This window comes from Pseudonaja textilis, chromosome 4 (assembly GCF_049901715.1).
Source record: "Pseudonaja textilis isolate UNSWEBS1 chromosome 4, rPseTex1.2, whole genome shotgun sequence".
In the NCBI taxonomy this organism is placed as follows: Eukaryota; Metazoa; Chordata; class Lepidosauria; order Squamata; family Elapidae; genus Pseudonaja; species Pseudonaja textilis.
This window is the reverse complement of record NC_141993.1, coordinates 43,740,268-43,766,259: the sequence shown is the minus strand read 5'-3', so window position 1 is coordinate 43,766,259 and position 25,992 is coordinate 43,740,268. Positions and strand designations below refer to the sequence as shown.

At 34.3% G+C, this 25,992-nt stretch overlaps 1 protein-coding gene across 2 annotated transcripts; it reads left to right on the top strand.

Annotated features, from left to right (window-relative positions):
* Positions 1 to 612: 612 nt before the first annotated feature.
* On the top strand, positions 613 to 25,978 carry SMC3 (structural maintenance of chromosomes 3). Of its 2 annotated transcripts, none has more exons than XM_026704751.2 (29): positions 613 to 730; positions 3,074 to 3,149; positions 4,300 to 4,338; positions 4,621 to 4,688; positions 5,071 to 5,142; positions 5,266 to 5,345; positions 6,346 to 6,424; positions 7,320 to 7,437; positions 8,027 to 8,202; positions 8,498 to 8,578; positions 8,905 to 9,069; positions 9,407 to 9,528; positions 10,095 to 10,308; positions 11,380 to 11,483; positions 12,726 to 12,825; positions 13,924 to 14,084; positions 14,601 to 14,742; positions 15,096 to 15,246; positions 15,699 to 15,851; positions 17,697 to 17,848; positions 18,055 to 18,213; positions 18,864 to 18,971; positions 20,566 to 20,674; positions 21,120 to 21,367; positions 21,453 to 21,665; positions 21,969 to 22,160; positions 22,614 to 22,791; positions 24,823 to 24,929; positions 25,539 to 25,978. In XM_026704751.2, the coding sequence occupies exons 1-29, from the start codon at positions 716 to 718 to the stop codon at positions 25,608 to 25,610; spliced, it is 3,654 nt and encodes a 1,217-aa protein (XP_026560536.1). In that variant the 5' UTR covers positions 613 to 715; the 3' UTR covers positions 25,611 to 25,978. The 2 variants fall into 2 exon arrangements, with proteins under 2 accessions (XP_026560536.1, XP_026560535.1); XM_026704750.2 differs by lacking the exon at positions 613 to 730 and adding an exon at positions 993 to 1,093.
* Positions 25,979 to 25,992: the final 14 nt, after the last annotated feature.

The window sequence follows — 25,992 nt, the reverse complement described above, 5'->3', positions numbered from 1 at the left end:
TTCATGAGCTTTGCTTGATATGAAATGTTTCCATAGCAATGACGGTCTTTGCAAGCTGTGTGATCTATAAAAGTTCAAAAAAAATTTTTGTGCGCCTGCTTTTCTTTCTCTCTCTGCCTTGCTGTTTAAGGTGGGTAACTGAAAGGTCGCCCAGTTTTTGCTTTCTGATCAGAAAATAAAGCTGATTATCAGTAGCCTCGTGTTCAGAGTTTCATTGGATTTATTAGATTCTGACCTGCACTCGAAAAACCTTACTGTGCACTTTCAGCTATGAAAACACACTCAGCCTCAGCCCGAAGTTGACTGAAAATTCTCCCACAAAACAGCACAAAGACTTCATTTATCTCCAGCATTGTCCAACCTCTCTCTCCCATTGGTTGTACTTGTCTTGGCGCCCAAATTGCTGCTACGGGTTGAACCAAATTCCGATAGGGCGAGTTAAGAGACGCTTATTTTAAACCGTCTACCGCGACTTCTGACTGTTAGGACGGAAATGTTGGCATAAGCGATATCTCCATACTGTGTGAAAAAGTGATATTTTCCGCCCCCCCTTCCTAAGGCGCTTTCTAGGTTTTCCTTGAACCTTCCCCCTTTTCTTTGATCAAATGGTTCATTCCAAAGGGGAAGGGAGGGGGGAGACATGCGGCCATTTTGTGCACAGCTTGAGCGGGTGGGCGCTTCTCGGTGAAAAGGGGAGTCCGCCGACACCGATGCGATGTATATTAAGCAGGTACTCCGCATCGGGCGTAGGAAATGGAAAGGAATACAGGGCTGATTGTGAAGGGTACATAGGGAGAGGGTTGCCGGAGTTGGGTTGAGGGAAAGGAGTTGCCGTGAGGGAAAAGAGGACGGTGCTTGTTGGCTCTGGGCTCCAGCAGGAGCTGAGAGGATATGCAGGCCGCGATCGTTGTGGAGGAAGCTTCTCGGTGCCTAGTTTTTGGCCCGGAGATCTTTTTTTTTTTCAGTGGCAGACCAGAAGAGAGGTGACCCATCTTCAGGCCCTTCTGGGGGGATGGGACCCTGACTGGCTGCTGTCTTCCTTGGCGCGATGATGGGAGGACAAGAAGGGGGGAGGCGGCCGTTTTTAGCTGAGGTAAAATTAATGGATCGGGAAGAAATAAGCGAAAAAAAAATTGTGGGCCGGTTCTGGAGAAATGGTAATGGAGAGTTGTAAAGATTGAAGGAGAAATATGACTGCTCGTGAGGCAGATCAAGGTGATGAATTCGGACGGGTGGTTTGGGACCCCGCAACAAGCCGCAATGCATCGTACTTAGCTCGTTTCAAGTGTGTTGCTGCATCCTGAGGAACTGTCAGCACACTGCATGCACCTCCAAATGGTTGGGTGCAGACAACCGTGTAGTCGCTAGATGGGTCGTTTTCAATCTTGACAATTCCCAGAATTCCTAGTCATGGCTGGTTAGGGAATTCTGGGAATTTAAGTCCTCACATCTTAAAAGTTGTTAAGGTTGAAAAACACTGTAGATTGGTATGTCGATTAAGGATTGTAATTGGCATAGGATAAATAAGATTAGAGTTAAGTTTTGTGACATACTGGCTGGAAAGTGCCAAAAGTGGCAAGTGTACTTGTTCTTACATTAGCAGACAGTGTTGGCTGTGACATAATTACAACAAGGCTCGTAATTTAATTACGTTTTTTCATATTAGTAAAACTGCTTTGTGCAAGTCTTGAATTAACCAAAGCAATGACAGGCAGTGGAGGTCAATACCATCTGGCATATTGAAGATTGCAGCTTGGAATGTAAGAAGGGTACTTGGTACAGAGTATAAAATAAATGAATTTGAATTAAAGGAAATGTGTGTGTCTGAGAAGTTGGAAGAATGTAATAAGTTTGAAGAAGATAGGCTGATCTTATAGAAAATTATAAAGTCCATGCTGGGAGATGAAGCTATAGTTTTAATTATGAAAGGATTAAAATATTGGTCAGAAAGTAAGACTAAAATGCAGATCAGAAAATATGCCTTGTATCATCTAAGTTGAGTCATCTAGGTCGGGGGTCCCCAGCCACCGGGCCCCGGACCGGTGCCGATCCGTGGAACATTTTCTACCGGGCCGCCGGTTTGCTGGGTGCCGCCATCTTGTTTCGATGAGAAAGTGTTTCCGGGTGAGCTTTTCTGGTTGGAAAGCGGCGTTTGGGTCCTGAAGGAGTCCTCACGCCTTAGTTTCATCGAAGGGGGGGGCGGCTTCAAACGAAACTAAGGCGCGAGGATTCTTTCAGCACCCAAGGCAAGGCGAGCCGAGCGGCCGTCCTGAAGCGAAGCCCATCGACAAAGGTACAAAGGAGGAGTTGAAGGTGGCGGGGAGAAGCGGGGGAGGGCTGGCTGGCCGGTCGCTTGGCTCGCCTTGCCTTGTCATGCGTGCTGATGCCAGTACCGGGCCGCGGATCATTTTGTGATGCCGGTACCGGGCCGTGGCACAAAGGTTGGGGGCCACTGATCTAGGTGATGTGCTCACAAGAAGGACTAATAATACTGCATGTTATGCCTCAGTTTGTAGTGATGCATTTCAGGACAATTGTGCAATTCTAATGAATGTGTTTTGGGATAAAATGTTTGTTAGAAGAGATGAATAAGCGGGTAAGAAAAGATAAGAGAATGTAGAAAAACGAAAGGGCCATCTAAATCCCAGAAATAAAAATTATGACCATTGAATTTTTTTAAAAAAGGTGCTTCATAGATGGGGACATTGTAAAGGCCATAGCACAGATATAGATGCATGATGACCCCTAGATTGTTTAATGTTATTATGGAATGAATAAAGAATTTTGTGATGCTATTTGAGGAGTGCTTTTTGAGTTATGTGAATGCATATCTTTCATATACTAACGTTGCTGCATTATTAGCTAAAAACTTAGTGATCTTTAACAAACATAACCTAAATTGAATGTTGCAATATGGAATATTGATTTGTGTATGGTAAAACAAAAGGTACAACGAGAATGAATCTACTGAATAAATGTGGATTAATTATGTTGGAACATTTTAATTCAAAATCTGCAAGTTGATATATGATTTGGTCTGTTCATTTACTTTAAAAAAATCTGCTTATTTCAGGTAATTATCCAAGGATTTAGAAGTTACAGAGATCAAACTATAGTAGATCCCTTCAGTTCAAAACATAATGTCATTGGTAAGTTCTTTACTATAATGGATAAATATTAAATATATGTAATTTAAATAATGCAAATACTACTGAACATTTCTGAATACTTTTTGTATAGTAAAACTTAAACTGTGAGCCACCCTCTATAAGTTTGGAGTTGGATAGTGTCTAAATTGAATAAATAAAATAAATAATTATGCAAGTAATATAGGTCATCCTTGACTTAAAATAATTTGTTTGGTGACCATTTGAGGTTATAGGAGCACTAACAAAAAGTGACTTACAACTCTTTTTCACACTTATGATCATTGCAGTTTCCCCATGGCCATATGATCAAAATGCAGACACTTGGCAACTGATGTATTTATGATAGCTGTCATGTGATTGCTGTTTGTGACCTGATAAGCATAGTCAATGGGGAAGCCAAATTCACTTAACAACCATGTTACTAACTTAACATGGTTAGCAATGATTCACTTAACTGTGGCAAGAAAAGTTGTAAAATGGGGCAACTCACTTAACAAATGTATTACTTAGCAAGAGAAATTTTGGACTCAGTTGCACTTGTTAGTCAAGAACTACCTGTATTAAAAGGAAAAGCAATCTTTCCACTATAGCCTTGAGAGGTAAAATTCTTGTTTCTTTAATCTTTCTATAGGTTATATTTATATTTAATTCAAAATGTATGGTTAAGACATCTGGAAGTTCCCGAGGCTCCCGTGCCAGAGCATTAGTTTGGAAAAATCACAAAATATAGTTATGCTATATTGCTATTAAATCTTATGGGAATCGCTTTCCCCCTTTTTAGCAGCTTGTTTTCCAGAGTTGTTACATAATGACATAGTCTGAATGGAGGAAAATTAAGTGTGTCAGACTGTGACACAGATAGGATAAAATTAGAGAATATCCACATTGAAGATGGTTTAAAAGTATTATAAAATAAAAATGAATCAAAATACCTTTGTGAAAGTTACTTTTCTTTTTTCTGCACTTTGGTGCAAAGTGTCTGGTTGATTTTAAGTATAGGTCAGATAGTAATTGATTCTATTTTACAATTTTATTTTCATTGATGTAATTGTGTATAAAGCTATATATCTTTATCTTATGACTCCAGTTTAAAATATTCCTATAATGAAGTTACATCAACATTTATATAATTTTTACTGTTTCTTTTTAGTGGGCAGAAATGGTTCCGGAAAAAGTAACTTTTTCTATGGTAAGAAAAAACTTCCAAATTTGCATTAAATGATAATCCAGTTTGTATTAAAGATATGCAGGTAATATTGTGCATGACTGCTATGTACATTGTATTTTCTTTCAAGCAACACAAAAACTTGGGCAAATCAAAGTTTTGTAGTTTGAATACAACCATATAAAGACTAAATACTTTTATATAATTTGTGGTACCTTCTGTATTAATTTATAAAATAAATGTTTAGGAAGTTCAGTATTAAAACATATCCTACAAATTAAGTTGCAATGTATTTCTTTATTACAGCAATTCAGTTCGTCCTCAGTGATGAATTCAGTCATCTTCGTCCTGAGCAAAGGCTGGCTTTGTTGCATGTAAGCAAACTGTTGGCTGATAATTACTAAAATATGTTCATTTCCTAGTATTTAGGCTTTTCAAAATATATCCTCATTAGCACAAATAGACTCCCTCCCCCAAAATACTGCTGAACTGGGACTATCATAAAATATCTTAAGATTAGCTTGTGTAATTATTTTTAATTAGCCTAATAGTTACATTAATTTAGTGAAGGAAAAATACAATACTTTAGTCATTTGATTATATTATTAAGCATTTTTATTACACAAAATTAAATATAGTATTTCTGTTTTTTGGGAAGAATAAAGTTTATACCTACATTGAAGAATAGGGTACCCAAACATTGTATCAAATAGAACAGTTTAAAACTTGGATAACTTACATATATCTATATTTTAGGAAGGCACAGGACCTCGGGTTATCTCTGCTTTTGTGGAAATTATTTTTGACAACTCAGACAACAGATTACCTGTAAGTTAAATATTTTAATTTTATAAGTCCTCTTTATTTTATTTAAATTAAAAGGAAAATATAAATTACTTCATCAAAAATTATATCCAGGAAATTAATGTTTGCACTCTATCTTATTTTAAGATTGATAAGGAAGAGGTATCTCTTCGCAGAGTCATTGGAGCTAAAAAAGACCAATATTTCTTAGACAAGAAAATGGTGACGTGAGTGCAGTTTTATTTTATGAAAGCAATTTGATTTCTGCATGAAATGTTTCTGTATGAAATTTTAAATTGTTATACGAGATAACTATTTTGAATATTTTCATTTGTCATATTTATAGCAATAGCACTTCACAGTGTTTACAGCTCTCTGTAAGAGTCAACAAATGGCCCCCAACAATCTGGGTTCTCATTTTACTGACCTCGGAAGGATAGAAGGCTGAGTCAATTTTGAGCCAGTGAGAATCAAACTACCGGCAGTTGGCAGAATTAGTCTGCAGTACTGCATTCTAACCACTACACAACCATTGCTCACATTTATATTCATGGCAAATCCCTTAATTTATCAGGTTCCACCTTTTCAACTTCTACATGTATAACTAAAATATGTAAAAACATTTGGATTTAAATTGGCAATTGTCACTACTACTAAGGCTTTAAAATAAATTCTATATTCATAATATAGAAATATCTCTGCAGATAGAAAGTGATCCCTGTTACTCCTGGCCCAGTATATAGCTGTTTGGAAAAACTGACTGCTATTGGCAATCTCCTGTTCTTTAATAAAAAAAATAAATATATAAATAAATATTTTGAGCTGGATTGGAAAAGCATTTAAATACTGTATCTAGAGCAGTGGTGGTGGGATTGTCACCATTAGAGCTACATTGCTTCTATTCTTATTGGAATGAACAAGAACAAAAGAGTACAGAGAAAAAAGGACTCTTATCCCAGTTATTGTTTTCCATTTGATTATTAATGTGTTCTGGCTACTCATCCCCCTACTATAGTTCTGAAGTAGGAACTGAATTTAAGATTTGATTTAAATTTTATAAAAATATTCCACTTGATAATACTGGAAAAAACTAAACAATGCCATTTCAAAAATAAATATTAAACAAAATATTTTTATGAATTAATAGAACAACATTGGTTATTTAAATGCTTTTATGTTACTTTTATGCTACAGTGTTTATAAAATTGGCTTAAAATTTACTTCTAGGAAAAATGATGTCATGAACCTCCTTGAAAGTGCTGGATTTTCTCGCAGCAATCCCTATTATATTGTTAAGCAAGGAAAGGTATGACAGTAGTTACTATTTTGAAAAAAGAACAGTTCATAACTTTCAAAGCAAATTTTCTTCTAAAACAGAAGCAGAAATTCTAATAATATTTTAATTCAGTGGTCCCCAATTCCTGGGCCACAGGCTGGCATAAGCGATGGGCAAGCGGGAAAAGCTTCATTTGCGCATGCACAGGATTAGGTTGTGCATACAAAAACATTCCCTCTTCCCTCCACTGCCGTTGCTGGTCTGTGGATTCAGAAAGGTTGGGGATTACTGCTTTAATTGACTAATTTTCATTAATATTTATATTACTCCTTAATCTCAACTATTCAAGATAGATTCTCCATTTTTTTCTTTATTAGTGTGCTTCAAATGCAATGTGTTTCCTTTCCAGTTTAAATTTTATATTATTGAATTATGGCATTGTAATAAGTGTAACAATTTAAAATAGGAATAATAGTACAGATATGGTTTATTGTCCATGAAAATATCAATCCATTAACATTTTCAGATCAAACAAATCATTTATAGTTTATGGATTGGTTGTAATAATATTTATTAGAGATGGAAAAAGTATTGGATATAAGAACTAATCATTATTAAATGACAGCTATATTCTGTCTGGAATAATCTGATAATACTCTAATTGTATCAAACCACACAATAAAAATATTTGAGAGTAAGGGTTAATGAATTTTGAAAATGAGAAAGACTGAGGGGGGAATGTCTTCCAGATGTCATACTCCCATTTTCACTAGTTGTAGCAGCATCACTAGTCTGAACAGAATTATAAGCAATAACATCGCATATTAATATTTCATATTAGCTATTGGTATATAATATAAGCTATAATATTTCATATTAGCTATATATAAACAAAAATGTTGAAAGAAAATTTTGTTGTTCCTAGATCAATCAGATGGCCACAGCTCCTGATTCTCAGAGATTAAAATTGCTAAGAGAAGTAGCTGGAACTAGAGTATATGATGAACGTAAAGAAGAGAGTATATCTTTGATGAAGGAGACTGGTAATATATTTTTTGAGTTTCCATAATATTTCAGTTTATTGATATTCCACACATTTTATTTACTTTATTTGCACTTATATAGGTGTTTATGGAGATTCTCAGTCATTTAGGTCATGGTTGTCCCAAAGGCGCTTTTTCCAAGAGGCAACTGGACTTTATTTTTCTTTCAAGATGTTTCGTGTCTCATTCAAGAAGCTGCTTCAGTTCCAGAATTAACTGCAGTTACTCTTCCGAACAATATATTGGCAGCATGATCAACTCTCTAATAGAAATCCACATTAAATAAATGTTTATCTTGACGAAAACATTTTTTGTTCATAAATATATAAATATATTTAGATTATTTTTCCATACATAGGTAAATAATCTATTAGAACATGATACCACATTCAGTAAAACATTAAGAACAAAATTATGAATACAGGTAATTCACTATTGGAATAAAGTATTCCAGTCGTATTGCCCTTACAAGAATTTAATTTGATTGCATTCCATATCAATTGATGTTCCCAGAAAGTATTAAAAGGCATATATAGTTGCATCTACTAATAACCCTCTTGTTTAATTTGTTTTTGAATGACATTTAAAGAAGGGAAAAGGGAGAAGATAAATGAGCTGTTGAAGTATATTGAAGAGCGGTTACATACTCTGGAAGAAGAGAAGGAAGAACTAGCTCAATATCAAAAATGGGATAAAATGAGGAGAGCACTGGAATATACCATTTATAATCAGGAACTAAATGAAACCAGAGCTAAACTTGATGAAGTAAGTCACTATTTTGGCTATATGTTAAAATAAATAGCACTTAGATTTGTATACTGCTTTATAGTGCTTTACAGCCCTCTCTAAGCGGTTTACAGAGTCAGCCTATTGCCCCCAACAATCTGGGTCCTCATTTTACCCATCTTGGAAGGATGGAAGGCTGAGTCAACCTTGAGCCTGGTAGGATTCGATCTGCTAAATAAAAACTGGTTTTATAGCTATACTTTATGCAATATTATTACATGTAGTATTATATTACCAATAGTATACCAAAGGTTAATTTACTGTATTTTTTCAGCTTTCAGCCAAACGAGAAACAAGTGGAGAGAAATCTAGGCAATTAAGAGATGCACAACAGGATGCTCGAGATAAAATGGAGGTAAAAATTCACATAACTTAAGTTATTCCTAACTGTAACAAAGATAAAATATTTTATGTAGTATGACACTACACAGACATATCTGAAACTGATCTGAAATTGTGCTAGAATACAGAAAGAATAAATAAATGAATAACTAGGTTTTCTATTAGACAAATAGTTCATATTTCTATTTATATGCTATAGTGCATGTAATGATAACATCAGCAATAAACTTCCCAAAATTAATCTCCATATTAATCTCCCTGGTTAAATCTTGTTATGTAGATATTGAGAATTGCTATATTTCTTTTGTCTAATATTAATATGTTTGTACCGGTATGTAGGAAATTGAAAGACAAGTCCGTGAATTGAAAACAAAGATTTCAGCTATGAAAGAAGAGAAGGAGCAACTCAGTGCTGAGCGACAAGAACAGATAAAACAAAGGACCAAGTTAGAGCTTAAAGCAAAAGATTTGCAAGATGAACTTGCTGGAAATAGTGAACAACGGGTAAGAGTCCTGGTTTTTTTTCTTTTTAATTTCTGCTATTTATTAAAATAATATAAACTCAAGTTAAACGCTGTGCAGCATTCATCTTCTTTTCATGTTCTTCTGGGAAAACTTGCCCAAAGATTACAGTGTTCGCTGAGTTATAAATCAATGAACCTCCTGAAAGTGACAGCTGACAATCATGACAACTATTATCAGGATTGTATTGATGTTACTTTGAACATTTATGCATCAAAAGCAGGAAGTTTCTAAACATTACATTTTTAAGTTATTAAAACTTATTTTTATCATAATACAAACATGGCTTCACATATTTCTGACTCATGTTTATTTTCAGAAAAGACTGTTGAAGGAGAGACAGAAACTTCTTGAAAAAATTGAAGAAAAGCAGAAAGAACTGGCCGAAACAGAACCAAAGTTCAATAGTGTAAAAGAAAGAGAAGAACGAGGAATTGCCAGGTATGAAATAGCTAATCTGGAAAAAAAAACCCATTTAGAAACAGTTCTCTATACCCAATGTTTGTTCCTGAAACAAGGTCTGAAAAAACATTAGATTATCTGTTATTTTAAAATCAAGGCAAATAACTTTTCCTTGGTATTTTGTTTTGGAAGTTTTCTCTTTTTCTTTTTTGAATATATGGGTGTTAATTTTTCCATAGCCATGCTCACTTTGCAATCTAATCCTAGTTTTCCTGTATCATGACTCCTAACAATTTATCCTTTACCTAGAAGGCAGAAAAAGCAAAACAAACACCAAACTGTAAATTTCAGTCAGTACACATTCCCTATCCTATTCAATGTCCTTATTACGTGTCCTATTTAATTTATTCAGGAAATTATAAGAATAAGTGTAAATTTTAGACTTAAAATAAAAACTAGTTATGGCACATTCATCTTGCATTTATTTTTCTGAAGCATAGAGTTTTAAGAAAATGGATTCATATAATGATAACATTTTAACATTGGAATGTATTGGTTATGATCTAATAGTTCTATTGAGACTTAATTTTAATCATTTTTAACAGACTAGCACAGGCTACCCAGGAGAGAACTGATCTTTATGCAAAGCAAGGTCGAGGAAGTCAATTCACCTCTAAAGAAGAGAGAGATAAATGGATTAAGAAAGAACTCAGGTCCTTAGATCAAGCTATCAATGACAAGAAAAGACAGATTGCTGCTATACACAAGGATTTGGAAGATACAGAGGCTAACAAAGAGAAGAACCTGGAACAATACAGTGTAAGTATTTTAGCTCATTGATGCACATAATTTACTTTGATTCATGTATTTCATGTGTGTGCATGTTTGTGTGTGATGGGGGAGCTATTCTTGGAAACTACACTTCTAGGTATAATATGTAAACTGTACCTATCTAAATATTATACTTGTTCACAAATATAATGCTAAGCAAGGATGTTGTTAATTAATGTATGTTGAAGTTATTAAGTCCTAGTTTGCACATTATTCATAGATTCTTTTTATAAAAGAAAAGTTCATCACACTCATACTACATCTCAAATTGTTAAATAATAAGGGTGACCAAAGCCTCTGGTTTCAATTGTACATTTGTTTTAAGTAGTCTCTGAATTTAAATACACATCTAATCTCAGTATTTCTTAGCTTTTTTATATGTCCACCAAAAATGATAAAAAGTGCCTTCACATTGATTGCATCTCCAAAATATATTTGACGTCCTTACACATCTTTGATCAACAACAATACATTATCTAATAAAAGATGTCTTTTAAATTACAATTCAATTTAATTTTTAGTACTTTGCACTATGTATTATCCTTCGATCAAGTAATATATATACTTCTACTTACAGAGTATAGATCACATCTCATTTGTGATAATTTATAGATATTCCTTGTATTTAGTTGTGGTGTATTGTGCCTGATAAAAGGTATTCACTCTGATTTAATGATCTTTCACTGACCATCGCCTTTGAATTGTTCTTTTTTATTTTTTATGGTAAAGATCAGGGAAATTGTAACTGCACTCATAGGACCATTTTTAACATTTAACTCAGGTGATATGCTACAATATTGACAGCATAACCCATTCTCTCTCCACTCCAGCTGCAGCATCACTTAATAAATATGAGTGTGTTATCTTGTATTAATTGTTTGCATTCATCTACACTAAAAACAAATCTAAATTGCTTGTTTGTTTATATTGTTTATCTAAATGCTGAAAAGAAATTCATTGGATTTCAAACTTTTTTGTAAAGTTGATGCTACTTAATAAAATGTGTTAAAGTTAGTAAAAATTGGGAATGTATTTAAACACTTTTCTTATGTACATTAGAAATTGGATCAAGATCTCAATGAAGTGAAAGCTCGTGTTGAAGAACTGGACAGAAAATATTACGAAGTAAAAAACAAAAAAGATGAGCTGCAGAGTGAAAGAAAGTAATTTATTGAGCTTTTCATTCTTACTTAAGCTTGTAAGAATATACGTGTGTAAATTTTCCTATTTTTAAAATGTATTCTTAGTGTTAGATCGAGGGTGCTTAGCTTTAGCATCTAGAGCAGGGCTGTCAAACTCTTAGGCTAAATGTGTCATGCACTGGCCTATGCCCACATCTGGTTTAGCAAAAAAAGGAAAAAAAGTCCTTATATGTCATGTGACACTGCCATGACGATGCAAGTTTACACCCCTGATCTAGAGGTTTCCTCCCCAAATCCTTGGATATGGCTATTCTACAAATTGCTTCAAATTGTAATTAAATTGGTTGAAAACAATTGCATTAGCCATTTATTAAGTGTTAACCTTACATTTGAATTATATTTAGCTTTTGTTCTTGCACTGTCCATTTTTGAACATGTCCCTCAGCAAGCTACTCAAAGACCAAAGACATTCCTAAGTTCAAAACCAATGTGTCTGTTTTATTATCCTACTGGTGGAAGGGAGTAAAAATTTCCCATTTAATCTGCAGTAGTGTTGTTGTACTGCAGACTAATATAACGGATCTCAAATGTTGCAGTGTCTTGATACACTAAAATAATAGAAGAATTTGTGTAATTCCCATCCTCATGATTATTTATGCAATGTATTCAAATAATGATTTCACTGGATACTTTTAATAGCTATGTTATAATCTACATATAAAATAAAACTGCTCTGGCTTGTCCAGCAGAAGTGGGACAAAATTTAATAGCAATCCAACTTTTTTGTGTTGGGCTTGCCAAATGCAAAGCTGAAATATGTCAGAACTGGGCTTAATGTGAATAAAGTTGGAAATTGGTAAGCTTGTCCAGGCAAAGCAAATTTTGCAGCAAATTCTGCTAAGAATCTTGCTTTGTAGAAAAATATTCCCCCTACGTCTTTTGCAACAAATTTGTTCTAACTTAGGATGGTGTGATCCACAGTTTGAAAGCCACTAACCTAATGTGTTTTACTAATTTATCACTACCATAATGGGATAAAATTAGACTTCCTGAGGTTATACATTTCTTTTTACTTTCCAAAAGCTGAAAATTGTTATAAAGAAATAGAATTAGATGGTTCACAGAAAATAATTTGGTTGTGAGAGAATTCAAATTTAGGTATTCTACTTTGAAATTTTGCATAGCACATTGATAATTATATTTATAATGCCTTTTTAAAAAGATATTTTTATTAATTTGGCTATCTCTGAAAATAATTTTCAGTTACTTGTGGAGAGAAGAGAATGCTGAACAGCAAGCTCTTGCTGCAAAGAGAGAGGATTTGGAAAAGAAACAACAACTTCTTAGAGCAGCAACAGGAAAGGTAGATAATAATCACAATTACTGGTGTTTTGCTCAAAGACTTATATTGTAAATAATACAGTTCTTTAGTCTTAATATTTTATGGGGCATAGTAGAATGGTGGGAGACTTGAAAATAAAAAATAATACAGCATTTAAAGCTAAACGCTTTAAATAAAATTACATTCATGGTTTATCAGAATTTGATTTCTTTATAAAATAGCACCATACACCAAACATCTACTTAAGTCTATGTTGTGGCGGCCAGCAGAGCTGGCGGCAGACTCAGACAGTGAGGAGGTTGGGTAGGAATATGGGCCAGTCCTGGAATTTGGGGAAGGCTCTGATGAGTACTCTGTGTTGGAGGCAGAGATAGGGCCAGGGCCATTCGACAGTTATCAGCTGCCTTCAGAGTTGGAGATCAGTAGGGTAGAACAGCTGGATCCTGTTCCCGATGTGCACATGCACAGAGCTACCAGGAGAAGGAAACAGTTAAGGAACAAGTGTTAACTCTGGAGTAAAGGCCTGGTTGGACAGTGAATGGCCCCTCCCATAGGGAATAAAGAGGAGCGAAAGGGGAGTAGTGTTTGCAGGAGACAATTAGTTCATTTAATTAGGGTGAAAATTTAGTTGTGACTCCTTGCCAAATATTTTCTGGTACAGTGTTGTGCTTGGAAACCTGGCAATTTTCAAGCCTGATAAGGTCTGTGCTTGTAAATCACTCTTGAAAGATTGTTTGCTGGGACTTCGCTGGATGTGAATGATAAGAATTCACATTAGCCTAAATAAAAGGGGTTTTGTTGGGACAAGGAGTCTGCTTCATGATTTTGTGAAGCCTAGGTCAGAACAGTCTATATGTATTCCCATAGCAATAGCTTCACAAATTTATTTACTTATATAAATACTAATTTATGTGCAGAAAAAACACATTATTTATAATAATTGTACACAGGTACATATAAAGTAATAGCAAATCTGAAGACTTATTTTGTTTTCTGCTATAGACAAGATAATCAAGTTTGTGGGAAGGGGTCTGTGAAACAAAAGTGTTAATGACATTGGACATAGACAGTTTCTACAGAATATAGGTTTTACAACGAATTCTATTTTATTATAAACAGGCTATTCTAAATGGCATTGATAGCATAAACAAGGTTCTGGAGCACTTTCGTCGTAAAGGCATTAATCAACATGTTTTGAATGGCTATCATGGAATAGTGATGAATAACTTTGAATGTGAGCCTGCCTTCTACACCTGTGTTGAAGTTACTGCAGGAAATAGGTATAGTTATCACTAGTTATTTTTTTAAACTGTTTGTGTTGCACTTAAACTGGTAAATTAAGATTATTTTTTGAAGCAATTATAGGCTTCAAATATTTTGAAGACAATTCTGACAATACTTGCTATCAACTTTTTATACAATTTGATACAGTGATTAAGGTGGTGGATCAAAAGAGATTCCTCCCTTAGGCATGGAAACTTTGGGCTTGTTTCTTTGTCTTAACCTAAATCAGTTTTGGGTTTGCAAGCAGGCAGCTAATAAACCATCTGGTTATATCATATATTGATAGTTTTACTGTAAGAACCAGGCAAACAAAGCACAAAAGTATAATAATAGCTCAGCATGCACTTAAGAGGAATAACAAAAGTTGTCTGACTTAGTTATATATGATTACGTATGTTTGACAGTATAGTTTCTTCATCTTTTTATGGTTACCTTTGATACTAGGAAAGGGATATACTATGCTGTCATAGTTACAATAAACATTGATTCATTTTCTTTATCTTTTATGACAGGTTGTTTTATCACATTGTCGATTCTGATGAAGTTAGTACTAAAATACTGATGGAGTTCAATAAAATGAATCTACCAGGGGAGGTGACTTTTCTTCCTCTGAACAAACTGGATGTTAGAGACACTGCATATCCTGAAACAAATGTAAGTTTGTTTTGCTATAAATAATTTACTACCATAGTAGTTGAATTATATGAGTACAATATCTTCATATTAAGGTAGCTACAAAGAAATAGAATGAATAAAATTATAAGCAGTATAGGCTCTGGGTTGCCTCTTTGTATGTTGTGATCCTGAATAGCCTAAGATGATATTTTCCTTTGATTTAATTGTCTCATAATTAGTATTATTTGTATTTTGCATTTGTATAATGACTTTTATTCATCATAGTGGTTCTGGGTTAGATCACACAGTATTTAATCTGCATCTGTTAAATCTAAGATAAATTCTACTGGTTTGCAAATTTTTCAGCTTTTTGGCTTGGTTATTATTTTCAGGATGCCATTCCAATGATCAGTAAACTGAGATACAATCCAAGATTTGATAAAGCCTTTAAACATGTTTTTGGAAAGACTCTTATTTGTCGAAGTATGGAAGTATCTACACAGCTGGCTAGAGCTTTTACTATGGATTGTATTACTTTGGAAGGTATGGTTGGTTACAGATTGATTTATGATGTAAATACATATTTTAGTTTGCTTTGATCTGCCCAACACAATATTAAATCCAGTGTACCAGCATTTCAGATTAAATCATAAGTGAGTTTTATGTTTGCTGATGTCATAATTTCCTTTGTATACTGAGAAAAGTTTCAATAATATTTTAGTACTTCTTGTATTGTAATAACTGATTTTGAGTGGCTTGTTTAAGCATTGTCTGCATAAACTACAGTTCTCAGTTCCCATGAGATAACAATTAGAATCTGCTGAAAGTAAATTCTGGTAACCTCTTGTTCTGGTTACATAGAAGTAGCAATATATTGACTTGGATTCATCTTGCGCATGTAATTCATTATGAACTATTATGACAGGTGAACTATTTCATGTACAGACCAGTTTGAAAACTATTTTTTATTCAACAGAACATCATTTTTGTTGTAGGTGATCAAGTCAGTCATAGAGGGGCTTTAACTGGAGGTTATTATGATACAAGAAAGTCTAGACTTGAACTCCAAAAAGATGTTAGGAAAGCAGAAGAGGAACTTGGAGAACTTGAAGCAAAACTCAATGAAAATCTACGCAGAAACATTGAAAATATCCTTCATAAATTGCTTGCTTGCTTGTCTGAGATGTGCTGTATGTAAATGAGTAGTTGACTTGAATATGATGAAAACATCCTTAGTGGTATGCTTGTATGTATGTGAATGCATGTGTACATCTGTACCTCACAACCATTGTCTGGAAATTCGAAGGGGATATTTTTCAGTTGCTGAGCTGAGGATCTGTTAAGATTACTTGGCCTGGAAGAGAACTTAAAGCTGATGGTATAAGCAGATGATAGTTGTTCATTTCACTAGGATTGTGTATGTCCTTTAAAAGAGATGCTTTGGAACACATACGTTTTTGACTCACTAAACCAGATGTGACTTTTTTCAGGCTTCTGGGGGGAAGGGGACAACTCAAATAGCTTTATGGAAATACAGATACAGAATTTCTGGGACTAGCTGTGTGAACCTAAAAAAAGATAAGGATGATTTAATTTCCCAAAAATATTTTTATTTGTATTATTTATTAAATTTCTATATTTTCTCCGAAGTGATACGTGCTTCATATGTGTTCTGTGCATGTATATTTAAAAGCAGTTCTTTAAGAGTAGCATTCCCCTTTGCTATTTTCTAATTTCAGAAATTAATTTTGAATTAATTGACTAGAATTCATTCCTCTTTTTCAAAAGAAAAAATTTCTGGCTTTTACAAATTGTATGTTCTTTCCACTGGAGCATATAGTATAGCTGTTTAAAATGGTCAGGGCCAATGTTGTTACATTTATGTGATAATCGCCCCTGCCCTAAAGTACATTTTTAGCTCTGAAAGGCAACTTTAGGCTTTCTTGCTTTTTGGGGAAAAAAAGTTATCTGTATTATTGTAGCAGACTTTCAGACTTTGGTTGTGTTTGATTAGTCATCATAGCCAGATAATGATGTGGTAGTGGTGATAATAATGATTTTCTATTTTAATTTATTATATATCGGAATTGTTCTCTGCTACCTAGAAACCTAATGATTAAGTTAATAAATAAATGCAATTGGTTGGTTAAGTTAAATAGATGATATGATTACTCATCTATCATTTTAAGCCAGGCTTGTCCAACCCGCGGCCCATGGGCCGCATGCAGCCCAGGTCGCCTTGTAATGCGGCCCAGTGCCCACCCCAACCTTCATGCCAGAGCCAGTGAGGAGGAGGAGAGGCAGGCGTGAGGCGGGGCGAGGCGAGCGACACGCCAAGCAGAAACAGGAAAGGCAGGCGACGTCAGAGCGCCACCTCCTGCTGTTGCCGCCGCTGCTGCCGCTTCTGCCCCCGCCGCTGCTGCCGCTTCTGCCCCCGCCGCTACTGCCGCTGCTGCCCCCGCCGCTTCTGCCCCTGCTGCCGCTTCTGCCCCCACCGCCGCTGCTGCTGCTTCTGCCTTCCAGTCCTGCCGCATCCAGCCGGGCCATTTGCAGGAGGAGAGGTAGGCGCGAGGCGGGCGAGCTTCCCCCCCCCCCCCAAAAAAAATTTGTCTGGAAAATAAACCGTGATAAACCATGATAAAAAACCATGATAAAAATAAATAATTTTTAATAAATAATAAATAATAAAAACATCTCACTAACTTCATTTCCAAATAAATTTAATATGTTAACTATGTTTTCTATGGTTTTTTTGGATGATCAGGTATCGTTACTGTTATTTTATTTTATGTGTGGCCCAAACCAAATTTTCATCTTCTAATGTGGCGCAGGGAAGGTGAAAGGTTGGACACCCCTGTTTTAAGCAATATATTGTATATGTTATATTGTAACATTTAACTTATTTCTACAATGATGTAAATGAAAAGCTTCATTAATATGAAGAAACTTACAACCATTTTAGCATATTGTATTATATCCTTAGCACATTGCATGAATTAATAATGAAATTGACCAACTGATGAATCAAATGCAGCAGATAGAAACACAGCAAAGAAAATTCAAGGCTTCCAGAGACAGCATTTTGTCAGAGATGAAGATGCTGAAAGAGAAGAGACAGCAGTCAGAAAAAACGTTTATGCCTAAGGTACAGAATATCTGAGAATGTTTGCCATTTGGGAGGCATTTGCTCTAGTTTCAATTGTAGAACTCAAAGACAAAGAATGGCTTAATGCTAAGTGGTTTCAAAAGAAGAAGCAAGTGATAGAAGAAAAACCAATAGCTACACAATTAATTGAACCAGAAGGCTCCTTTCATGAATGAATAATTATACTTGGCTTAATTTCATTTTAGCAACGCAGTTTACAAAGTTTAGAGGCAAGTTTACATGCTATGGAATCAACCCGAGAATCATTAAAAGCAGAACTAGGAACAGACCTGTTGTCTCAACTTAGCTTAGAGGACCAAAAACGAGTTGATGCACTTAATGATGAAATCCGACAGCTACAGCAAGTAAGCAAGTTCATGTTTCAAAATCAAATTGCAGTCTTAATCATGTTCAAGAGTTACTAAATTAAAAAATAACGATTTGTTTAATTTTTTATGAGTAACCTAAGTATTTATTTATAGCAAATATATAGTCATATTTTACCTATACACAGTTATAATGACTGGGTTTACAAATATTTTGTAAGCCATAATAAACAAGTTTTGGCTTAGCATGTTATCTGACTCTAAAATAGGGTTTCTTTATAATTCAGTGTCTGAATGTCAATTATAGCTTAGTCGGAAAACCATTGTTAAGCAAACCATGACCTAGTGTGATGTATGAATCCCAGCACCTGTGTATTAATATTCTTCTCATCTTAATACTAAGCATTGCTGGTTGTAGCATTCTGATAGTTTTACGTCTTAAAATTACACATCTTAAAATTAATGAGGTTGGCAAACACTGATATACTGTTATCTAACATCTTGGTTGGTAAACTGTTGAGAAGGTCCTACTTGTAATATAGACCAGATGCATTTCATATAAAGTAGTGGAGAGGTTTAGAAAGTTTATGTGGAAGGATTTCATTATAATTTAAAAATCCATATTACTTAATTTTGGAAATATTGTACAAATTGAAATATTTTACAAACTGATATTTTTTTCTTTATAGGAAAACAGACAGCTTTTGAATGAGAGGATCAAGCTTGAAGGCATCATCACTAGGGTTGAAACCTACCTCAATGAAAATTTAAGGAAGCGTTTAGATCAAGTTGAGCAGGTAGGATACTTTATTTTTTTATTCATTATTTTTAAAACAAATCTTGATTTCAACATAGCCACTCTGTTTGCATATCATTATTGTGAAAAGGGGGAGTAAATCTGGAGAAAAAATCTGTTTTCTCTTTAAAAAATGACCCACTTGCCTAACCCAGATGGTCTAGATTTAGCCACACATAGACTTATTAGAAACTTCCCTGAAATGTGCCAACTGTCTTCTGGGTGAACTCCTAACTTGAGGGGGTGGATTTTAAAAGGCAAAAAAGATAAAAGTCCTTTTGTGGCATCTGCCATATTTTTTAAAAATATATGATTTTTACTGTTACCCAAGAATTATTGTCATTAAACTCAAGATGGCAACTCATTAGAAAAATAATTTATAATAAAAGCACATTTTAAAATAGATTTTTTTAAAACTGAAGATTACTAAGTCTTACTTTCCAACAAATCTACTGAATTAGCTGTATACATGGTAACTGTTGCAAGAACACCTGGCAAACCTCCTATTGAAAAATGTGAACAGGCCTTTCTGCAGAAAAATGGCTAATTAAGGTCTGGGACTATGCCTTGATATTCAGAATAGTTTTATATGTCAAAAATAAATCTGACAGAATTTAATCCAATTTAGAAACTCTTTTCTATCCATAAACAAGTTTGTACTATATCTGAAATCTGGTTCAAGGTTCTTCTGGATTCACAGTTCCTGCTAGAAAAATAGTGGTCAGGAGGGCTTTTTATTAGAAGCAGCCTCAATTCCTAACATCCTTGCATCTCTTGTATGGATTTCTTCCATTCACTTTACATGGGGCTGTTCTCAAAGACCTCCCAGAAACTTTAGCTGATGCAAAATCTAGCAGCTGATAAAATTATAAAAAAAATATTATTACTGTTATCTAACATCTTTATTGCAGAAGTTATACTGCCTGTTGATTTGTTTTGGGAAGTCAATGTTCTGGTTATTGTTTTAAAAGCTATGGCTCCAGACCTGGGTATTTATGAAGCTTACCCCAAACTCTTTCTGTTTGCATAATATGAACAAACAGAAAATGCCTGCTCAATTTTTCCATGTGCTGCAAATTACGGTGGAAAGGGGCTAGGGAACAGTTTCACGGTTAGGATGTCTCCCACTCTTGTGGCCTTCCAGAAATTAGTTAAAACATAGTTATAGATATTCCAGGAGCTTTGGGTCCTGACTGGTGGGAATCATAAGCATCAGATGTATAGGTCTCTTACAATATTAAAGTAGCTGGAACTATTCTATTTTATGTCTTTTATTTATGTGCTGGGTCACTGCCATTACTTTTTGTACATTAACGTGTCTTTTTAAGATTGCGAAAGTTTAGAAATTATATATCCTTTAGTCTTCAGTTTCTAAATTGTGTGAAAAAGTTGATTAAATCATGTTACAAATCATATTATACATTAAAAAAATTAAATGCAAGGATTAGTTCAGGCAGTCACAAGGAATCAATACTGAGTTGAGGGCACAAAAATGATTCCAAGCTGAACAATTTGTGATTTAGTACATATTGTTAGATATGTTCTAGTCATCCTGTACATTGGAATGTAAATGTTGTTAACTCTTTGTCTTTCAGGAGCTCAACGAACTAAGAGAGACAGAAGGTGGCACTGTTCTTACAGCCACAACGTCTGAACTTGAGGCAATCAACAAACGAGTAAAGGATACATTGGCACGATCAGATGGTTGGTGATCTTATTTAAGCAAAGAAAGTAATAGTTTGCTTTCTTAAAATATCCTAAAACATAAATGTATGTTGTTATGACAAAAATAAAACACAAATAATAAAAAACAGAATGAGGAAAACCTAAGTATTATCAATTTTTCTTCAAACAGATTTACATCATCTGAATATATTACAAATGTTTTAGAATGATTCAACAGTTAGTATATTATTTACCTTTATTTTATAGTTGACTCCTTTGCTTTTGGCCTAAATGCTGTCATTAAGAATTGTTCATTCCATTTTTCAGATCAAATGTTTCTTCTGGTCCCCGTATCAACTTCCTTCCCTTGTTCCCAATCAGTATAGACTTTCTTTGTTCTACTTCTTTCTACTCTGTGTAAGCTCTTCCTCGGTATTATTTTATATACCTAGTTTAGTATCTTTATACTTTTTTATGTTAATAGACCTGGATAATTCAACTGATAAAACAGAAGCTGGGATAAAAGAACTTCAGAAGAGCATGGAACGTTGGAAGAATATGGAAAAAGAACACATGGATGCTATTAATCATGACACAAAGGAACTTGAAAAGATGACTAACAGGCAAGGTATGCTTCTGAAGAAAAAAGAAGAATGTATGAAGAAAATCAGAGAATTGGGCTCTCTTCCCCAAGAAGCATTTGAAAAATACCAGACTTTGAGCCTAAAGCAGGTAACAAATATCTCTAGTTTTCATGATCAGAGTTGATAGGTGTTAGTTAATATATATTTATAATTTTTAACTCTTTTTTATACAGCTCTTTCGCAAACTGGAACAATGCAACACAGAACTGAAAAAATATAGCCATGTTAATAAAAAAGCTCTCGATCAATTTGTGAACTTCTCAGAACAGAAAGAAAAGTTGATAAAACGCCAGGAAGAGTTAGATAGGGGCTACAAATCCATTATGGAACTGATGAATGTCCTTGAACTCAGAAAATATGAAGCTATCCAGCTGACTTTCAAACAGGTATTACTTGACAATAGTTTTAACATATAAAAAGCATATTCTTTGGAATTAAACACCTTAATATTATTAGCTTCTTTTCTTGATTTCTGAAATATAAGTGGTTTTATAGTCATTTTAACTTCCTTCCAAAAGAAATGGGTTTAATTGTAAAATGCTTAAAAATATGTTAAATGTTAGGGGAAAAACAAGTTTTATATAAACATAACTTGATAACTGTCATATCAAAACTGTGTTGAAAGAGGTCATTAATCAGTCTCCTTCATTCTTTTATCGTTTGTCATTCTTGAATTATGTTTTATCAAGGTGTCAAAGAATTTCAGTGAAGTCTTTCAGAAGCTGGTACCTGGGGGCAAAGCAACACTTGTGATGAAGAAAGGTGATGTGGAAGGTAGTCAGTCTCAAGATGAAGGTGAAGGCAGTGCTGAGAGTGAAAAGGGATCAGGATCTCAAAGCAGTGTTCCATCCGTAGACCAGTTCACTGGTGTTGGAATTAGGGTAAAGCAAGACTATTTCCAATTGGTGTTTAATTATTGCTCGGTCTCTTGTTGATAATATTTAAGAGCTAAGAATAATGTCTCCAACTGTTTCTCTCCACCAAGTACATTCTGGCAAAATGGGTGTGCTCCAGGCTCCTTCTATTAAATTTTGTCATCTTGCAGGACCAAGGAAGCATGCTTTCTGTGTCTCAGTAATACACTTTGCCTAGAGATAAGGAGAGCACTCTCAGCGTTCTGGAAAGCTCTTAAAACCTGGTTTTATCCTCCAGGTCTGGAGTTAATGTATTAGGGAAGAGGTGGTTCTGTTTCTTATTATTTGTGTCATTTTTTTAGCTTATGTTAAACTCGGTGGCTTTAGGTTTTATTGATTGGGGAGGTTGTATTGTAGCTCCCCTTTGCACTTAGGGAGCCTCAGTAAATATAAATAATAAACTAGTCTGTGTTTCTTTAGGTGTCCTTTACTGGTAAACAAGGTGAAATGAGAGAAATGCAGCAGCTTTCTGGTGGACAGAAATCATTGGTGGCTCTTGCCTTGATTTTTGCAATCCAGAAATGTGATCCTGCTCCATTTTACCTCTTCGATGAAATTGATCAAGCCCTGGATGCCCAGCACAGGAAGGCTGTTTCAGGTACAGATACAGAGTTGCAGATCAGTCTCTTGTGCAAATGAGACTCTTGTGTGTACTTGCTCCTTTCTATGAATTTTTCTCTTATTTGTGTTACTAAAAGAAAATTTGTAATATCGAATACACCTTTGAGGAGGAGGGCATTAAGATGTATGTTCAGCTTATTTGTCCTACTAGCCTATTTCATTTTAAAAAAATAGTTTGAAACATTCTTAAAAGCATTTGCACAAAATCTTGAAGTCAATGGCAGAATACCAGCTTTCATGTATTGCAATTTCTGCTAAAATGAACTGTGTAAAGAGCTCATAGTTTACGAGGAATTTTTAAATAAAATTGCTTGTGACTATGTCTTGAATATAGCTTATATAATTTATTAATGTATATATGAGGTTTATAGCTGTCCTCCAGGTACACAGTTATGAAATGCTTCAATACTTTTTTTGATAAGAGTTGTATACTTTACAGTAACACTTAAGGATAATACTTGTTACTTCCAGAGGATCTTCACAAGTGCCCCTCATATATGCATGAGTACAGTTGATAGATGGTACAGTCAAATAGGAGAAGCAGGAATCCTCAGTGGCTTAACAATCAGAGAAAGAAACTTAAGCAGGGCCCACCTGCTTAATAAACCAAGCAGTTAAAAGTGGCTGCAGGAAATTTATACCTTCCAATTTGCAACATTGATGTCAGCCCAGGTAAACCAGATGACAAAACACCAAAAGATGAACTAATTCTATTTTATTGTAAGGCTACATTAACAGAATTTTGCATGTCTGAAGGTACAAACTTCCTGCCAGTTTGTCTAATCACTTGATCCCTTAAGCTGAGACATTTCTCAGTTTCTTTCTGTAATTGCTAAGCAGTTGTGGAATCTTGTCTGTGCCCTGTTCCTCTTCCTTCAAGGCCACTAATCCATTCCATTCCTAATTTTCTTCCTCTGACCATGAAGCCACTCAGGGCTTCTATCTCTCTTGCCAGATTGTTTCCGAGGCATCATCTATTCTTCTATTTTCCCAGGGTTGTTGAAACATTTCATTATACATGAAAATTAAAAATTTTCTGTACAACACTAGTGTAAAGTGCATTCAGTATACAAAAGTGAAAAACTAAAAAAATATATCTCTTTTTATTCTTTGTTTCATTGACTACAGATCCTGGATAAAATTATCGATATCTCTATAGAAGACATTTGTAATGAAAGAGTACCAAAAAGGCTTTGCTCAAGATTATCAGATTCTGTATTGATTAGTGGTTTTAAAGGGACAGCGACATATATACAGTATATTAGAAAAGTATAAATTACTATCTTTAGACCTTAATTTAGTAGAAAAGATGCAGGGTTTTCTTTTTTTCTTGTTCTTTTTCCTTTTTTGAGTACAAAATATTTTAATCATCACTACAACATGGTGTTGTAAAGTCAAATCTTTGAACTGAATGATCCCCATTCTCTTTGGCACATCATAAAACATTTAAGTATCTTATGTTACTTTTGACATTTAAATTGGTAATTTGAGTGTGAAGAAATTCTAATCATAGCCAGATTGCTATGTCATATAAAGTACCAAACCACAAATTGGTACAGTCTTAAAAGACTGATGTGACATGGAACTTTATATCCCACTGGTAGCATTGCATCTATGGGAACTAGCTGTTGGATCAAAAAGTAACTAAGCTTTAGTTGATGACTAAGACTTGCAGATGTTTCATTTGTTAAAGTTTTAGATTATGTACTAATAGGTGCTGTATTTTAACAATGTATTGTTTATTTTTTTGCTGCCTATCTTGCTGTGGGGCTACTCTGGGCGGCTTACAATAGTAAAAAGTAAGACGAAAAAGGCATATAAACAGAACTAGAAGTAAAATAATAGAAGAATAAAGCAAAAAATGACAAAGGAACGCAATTAAAATAAATACATTAATGTGATAACCAAAAGGATGGGTAGATGGAAAGGGGGGGGGGGTTTAAGGTGGAGTCTGCTATCAATCTAGCTTCCACCTCCAGTTTATTTCATTTATTTCAATTTATTTCAGATATGATCATGGAATTAGCAGAACATGCTCAATTCATTACCACAACATTCAGACCTGAACTGCTTGAATCTGCTGATAAGTTCTATGGTGTAAAATTCAGAAATAAGGTGTGCAGCTTAAAATGTACAGTGTAAATATTATAGTATAATAGTTAACATTAGCTATTAAGATCACAGTGTTTATTCAGTCTCAAATTTAAGTATTTGTAGCCAATATTTTTCTTGATTTAAAGACTAAAATTTGCTTAGATTTCAGCTTGATTAAATTAACTTAAGAACATGATGCAAACTGTTAAGATAACCTAAATATTCATCAAACATTTCAATATGATGTTACATTTAGATCAAGTATGTATACCCATTTTTCTAGACTTTTTTTAACTGTACAAGCATACTAAAAGATCAATTGACAAACCATGATGTCAAAATTACAGTACATATATTATGTCATAGAATATGCTCCCATGATTAGTGTAAAATTCTTCATAGACATGAACTATGGAAGAGATATATGACTTCTTTATGGTCATAGCTATTTACATTTGTATTTTTGAAAACAAGGGCTATATCATATTCATCTATTAAGCCATTTATTATTTGTACAGAATTCAGAATTTTATATGCAAGGAATCTGACAACCAAATGAATTATTCACTAATGTTATCATTAGTTGCATTTTTCCAATTATAATTGCCAAATCACTTTTTTCTTATGTAGGTAAGCCATATTGATGTGATCACTGCAGAGATGGCCAAAGACTTTGTGGAAGATGATACTACTCATGGCTAAGTGGAGAACAACTGCCAGTCTTTTAAGAAAATGTAAAATATTTTAACCAACGTTGGGCAATTGTATAAATCTAAATATGCAGTCATTGTTCAACAGTTATTTCAATATATTTATTGGACCATTTCATAATATTAATTAATTTCCTTGGTGTCTTCTGTATGTACATGTGTTGAATCCTTTTATAAAATATCTTTTATATGTGTAGCTTGAAAATGTGTTCTCTGCAGGTTTTTTGTAAAATGTTTTTCTTGTTCAAATGTGTTCATTTTCAATCCCAGTTCTTGCTTTCTAGTGGTGATCTTACTGTTATATTGCCTCACATGATTTTTTTTTAAAAAGGCTTCAATAAAATAATTGTTTTTATGCTATATTTCCTACTTGA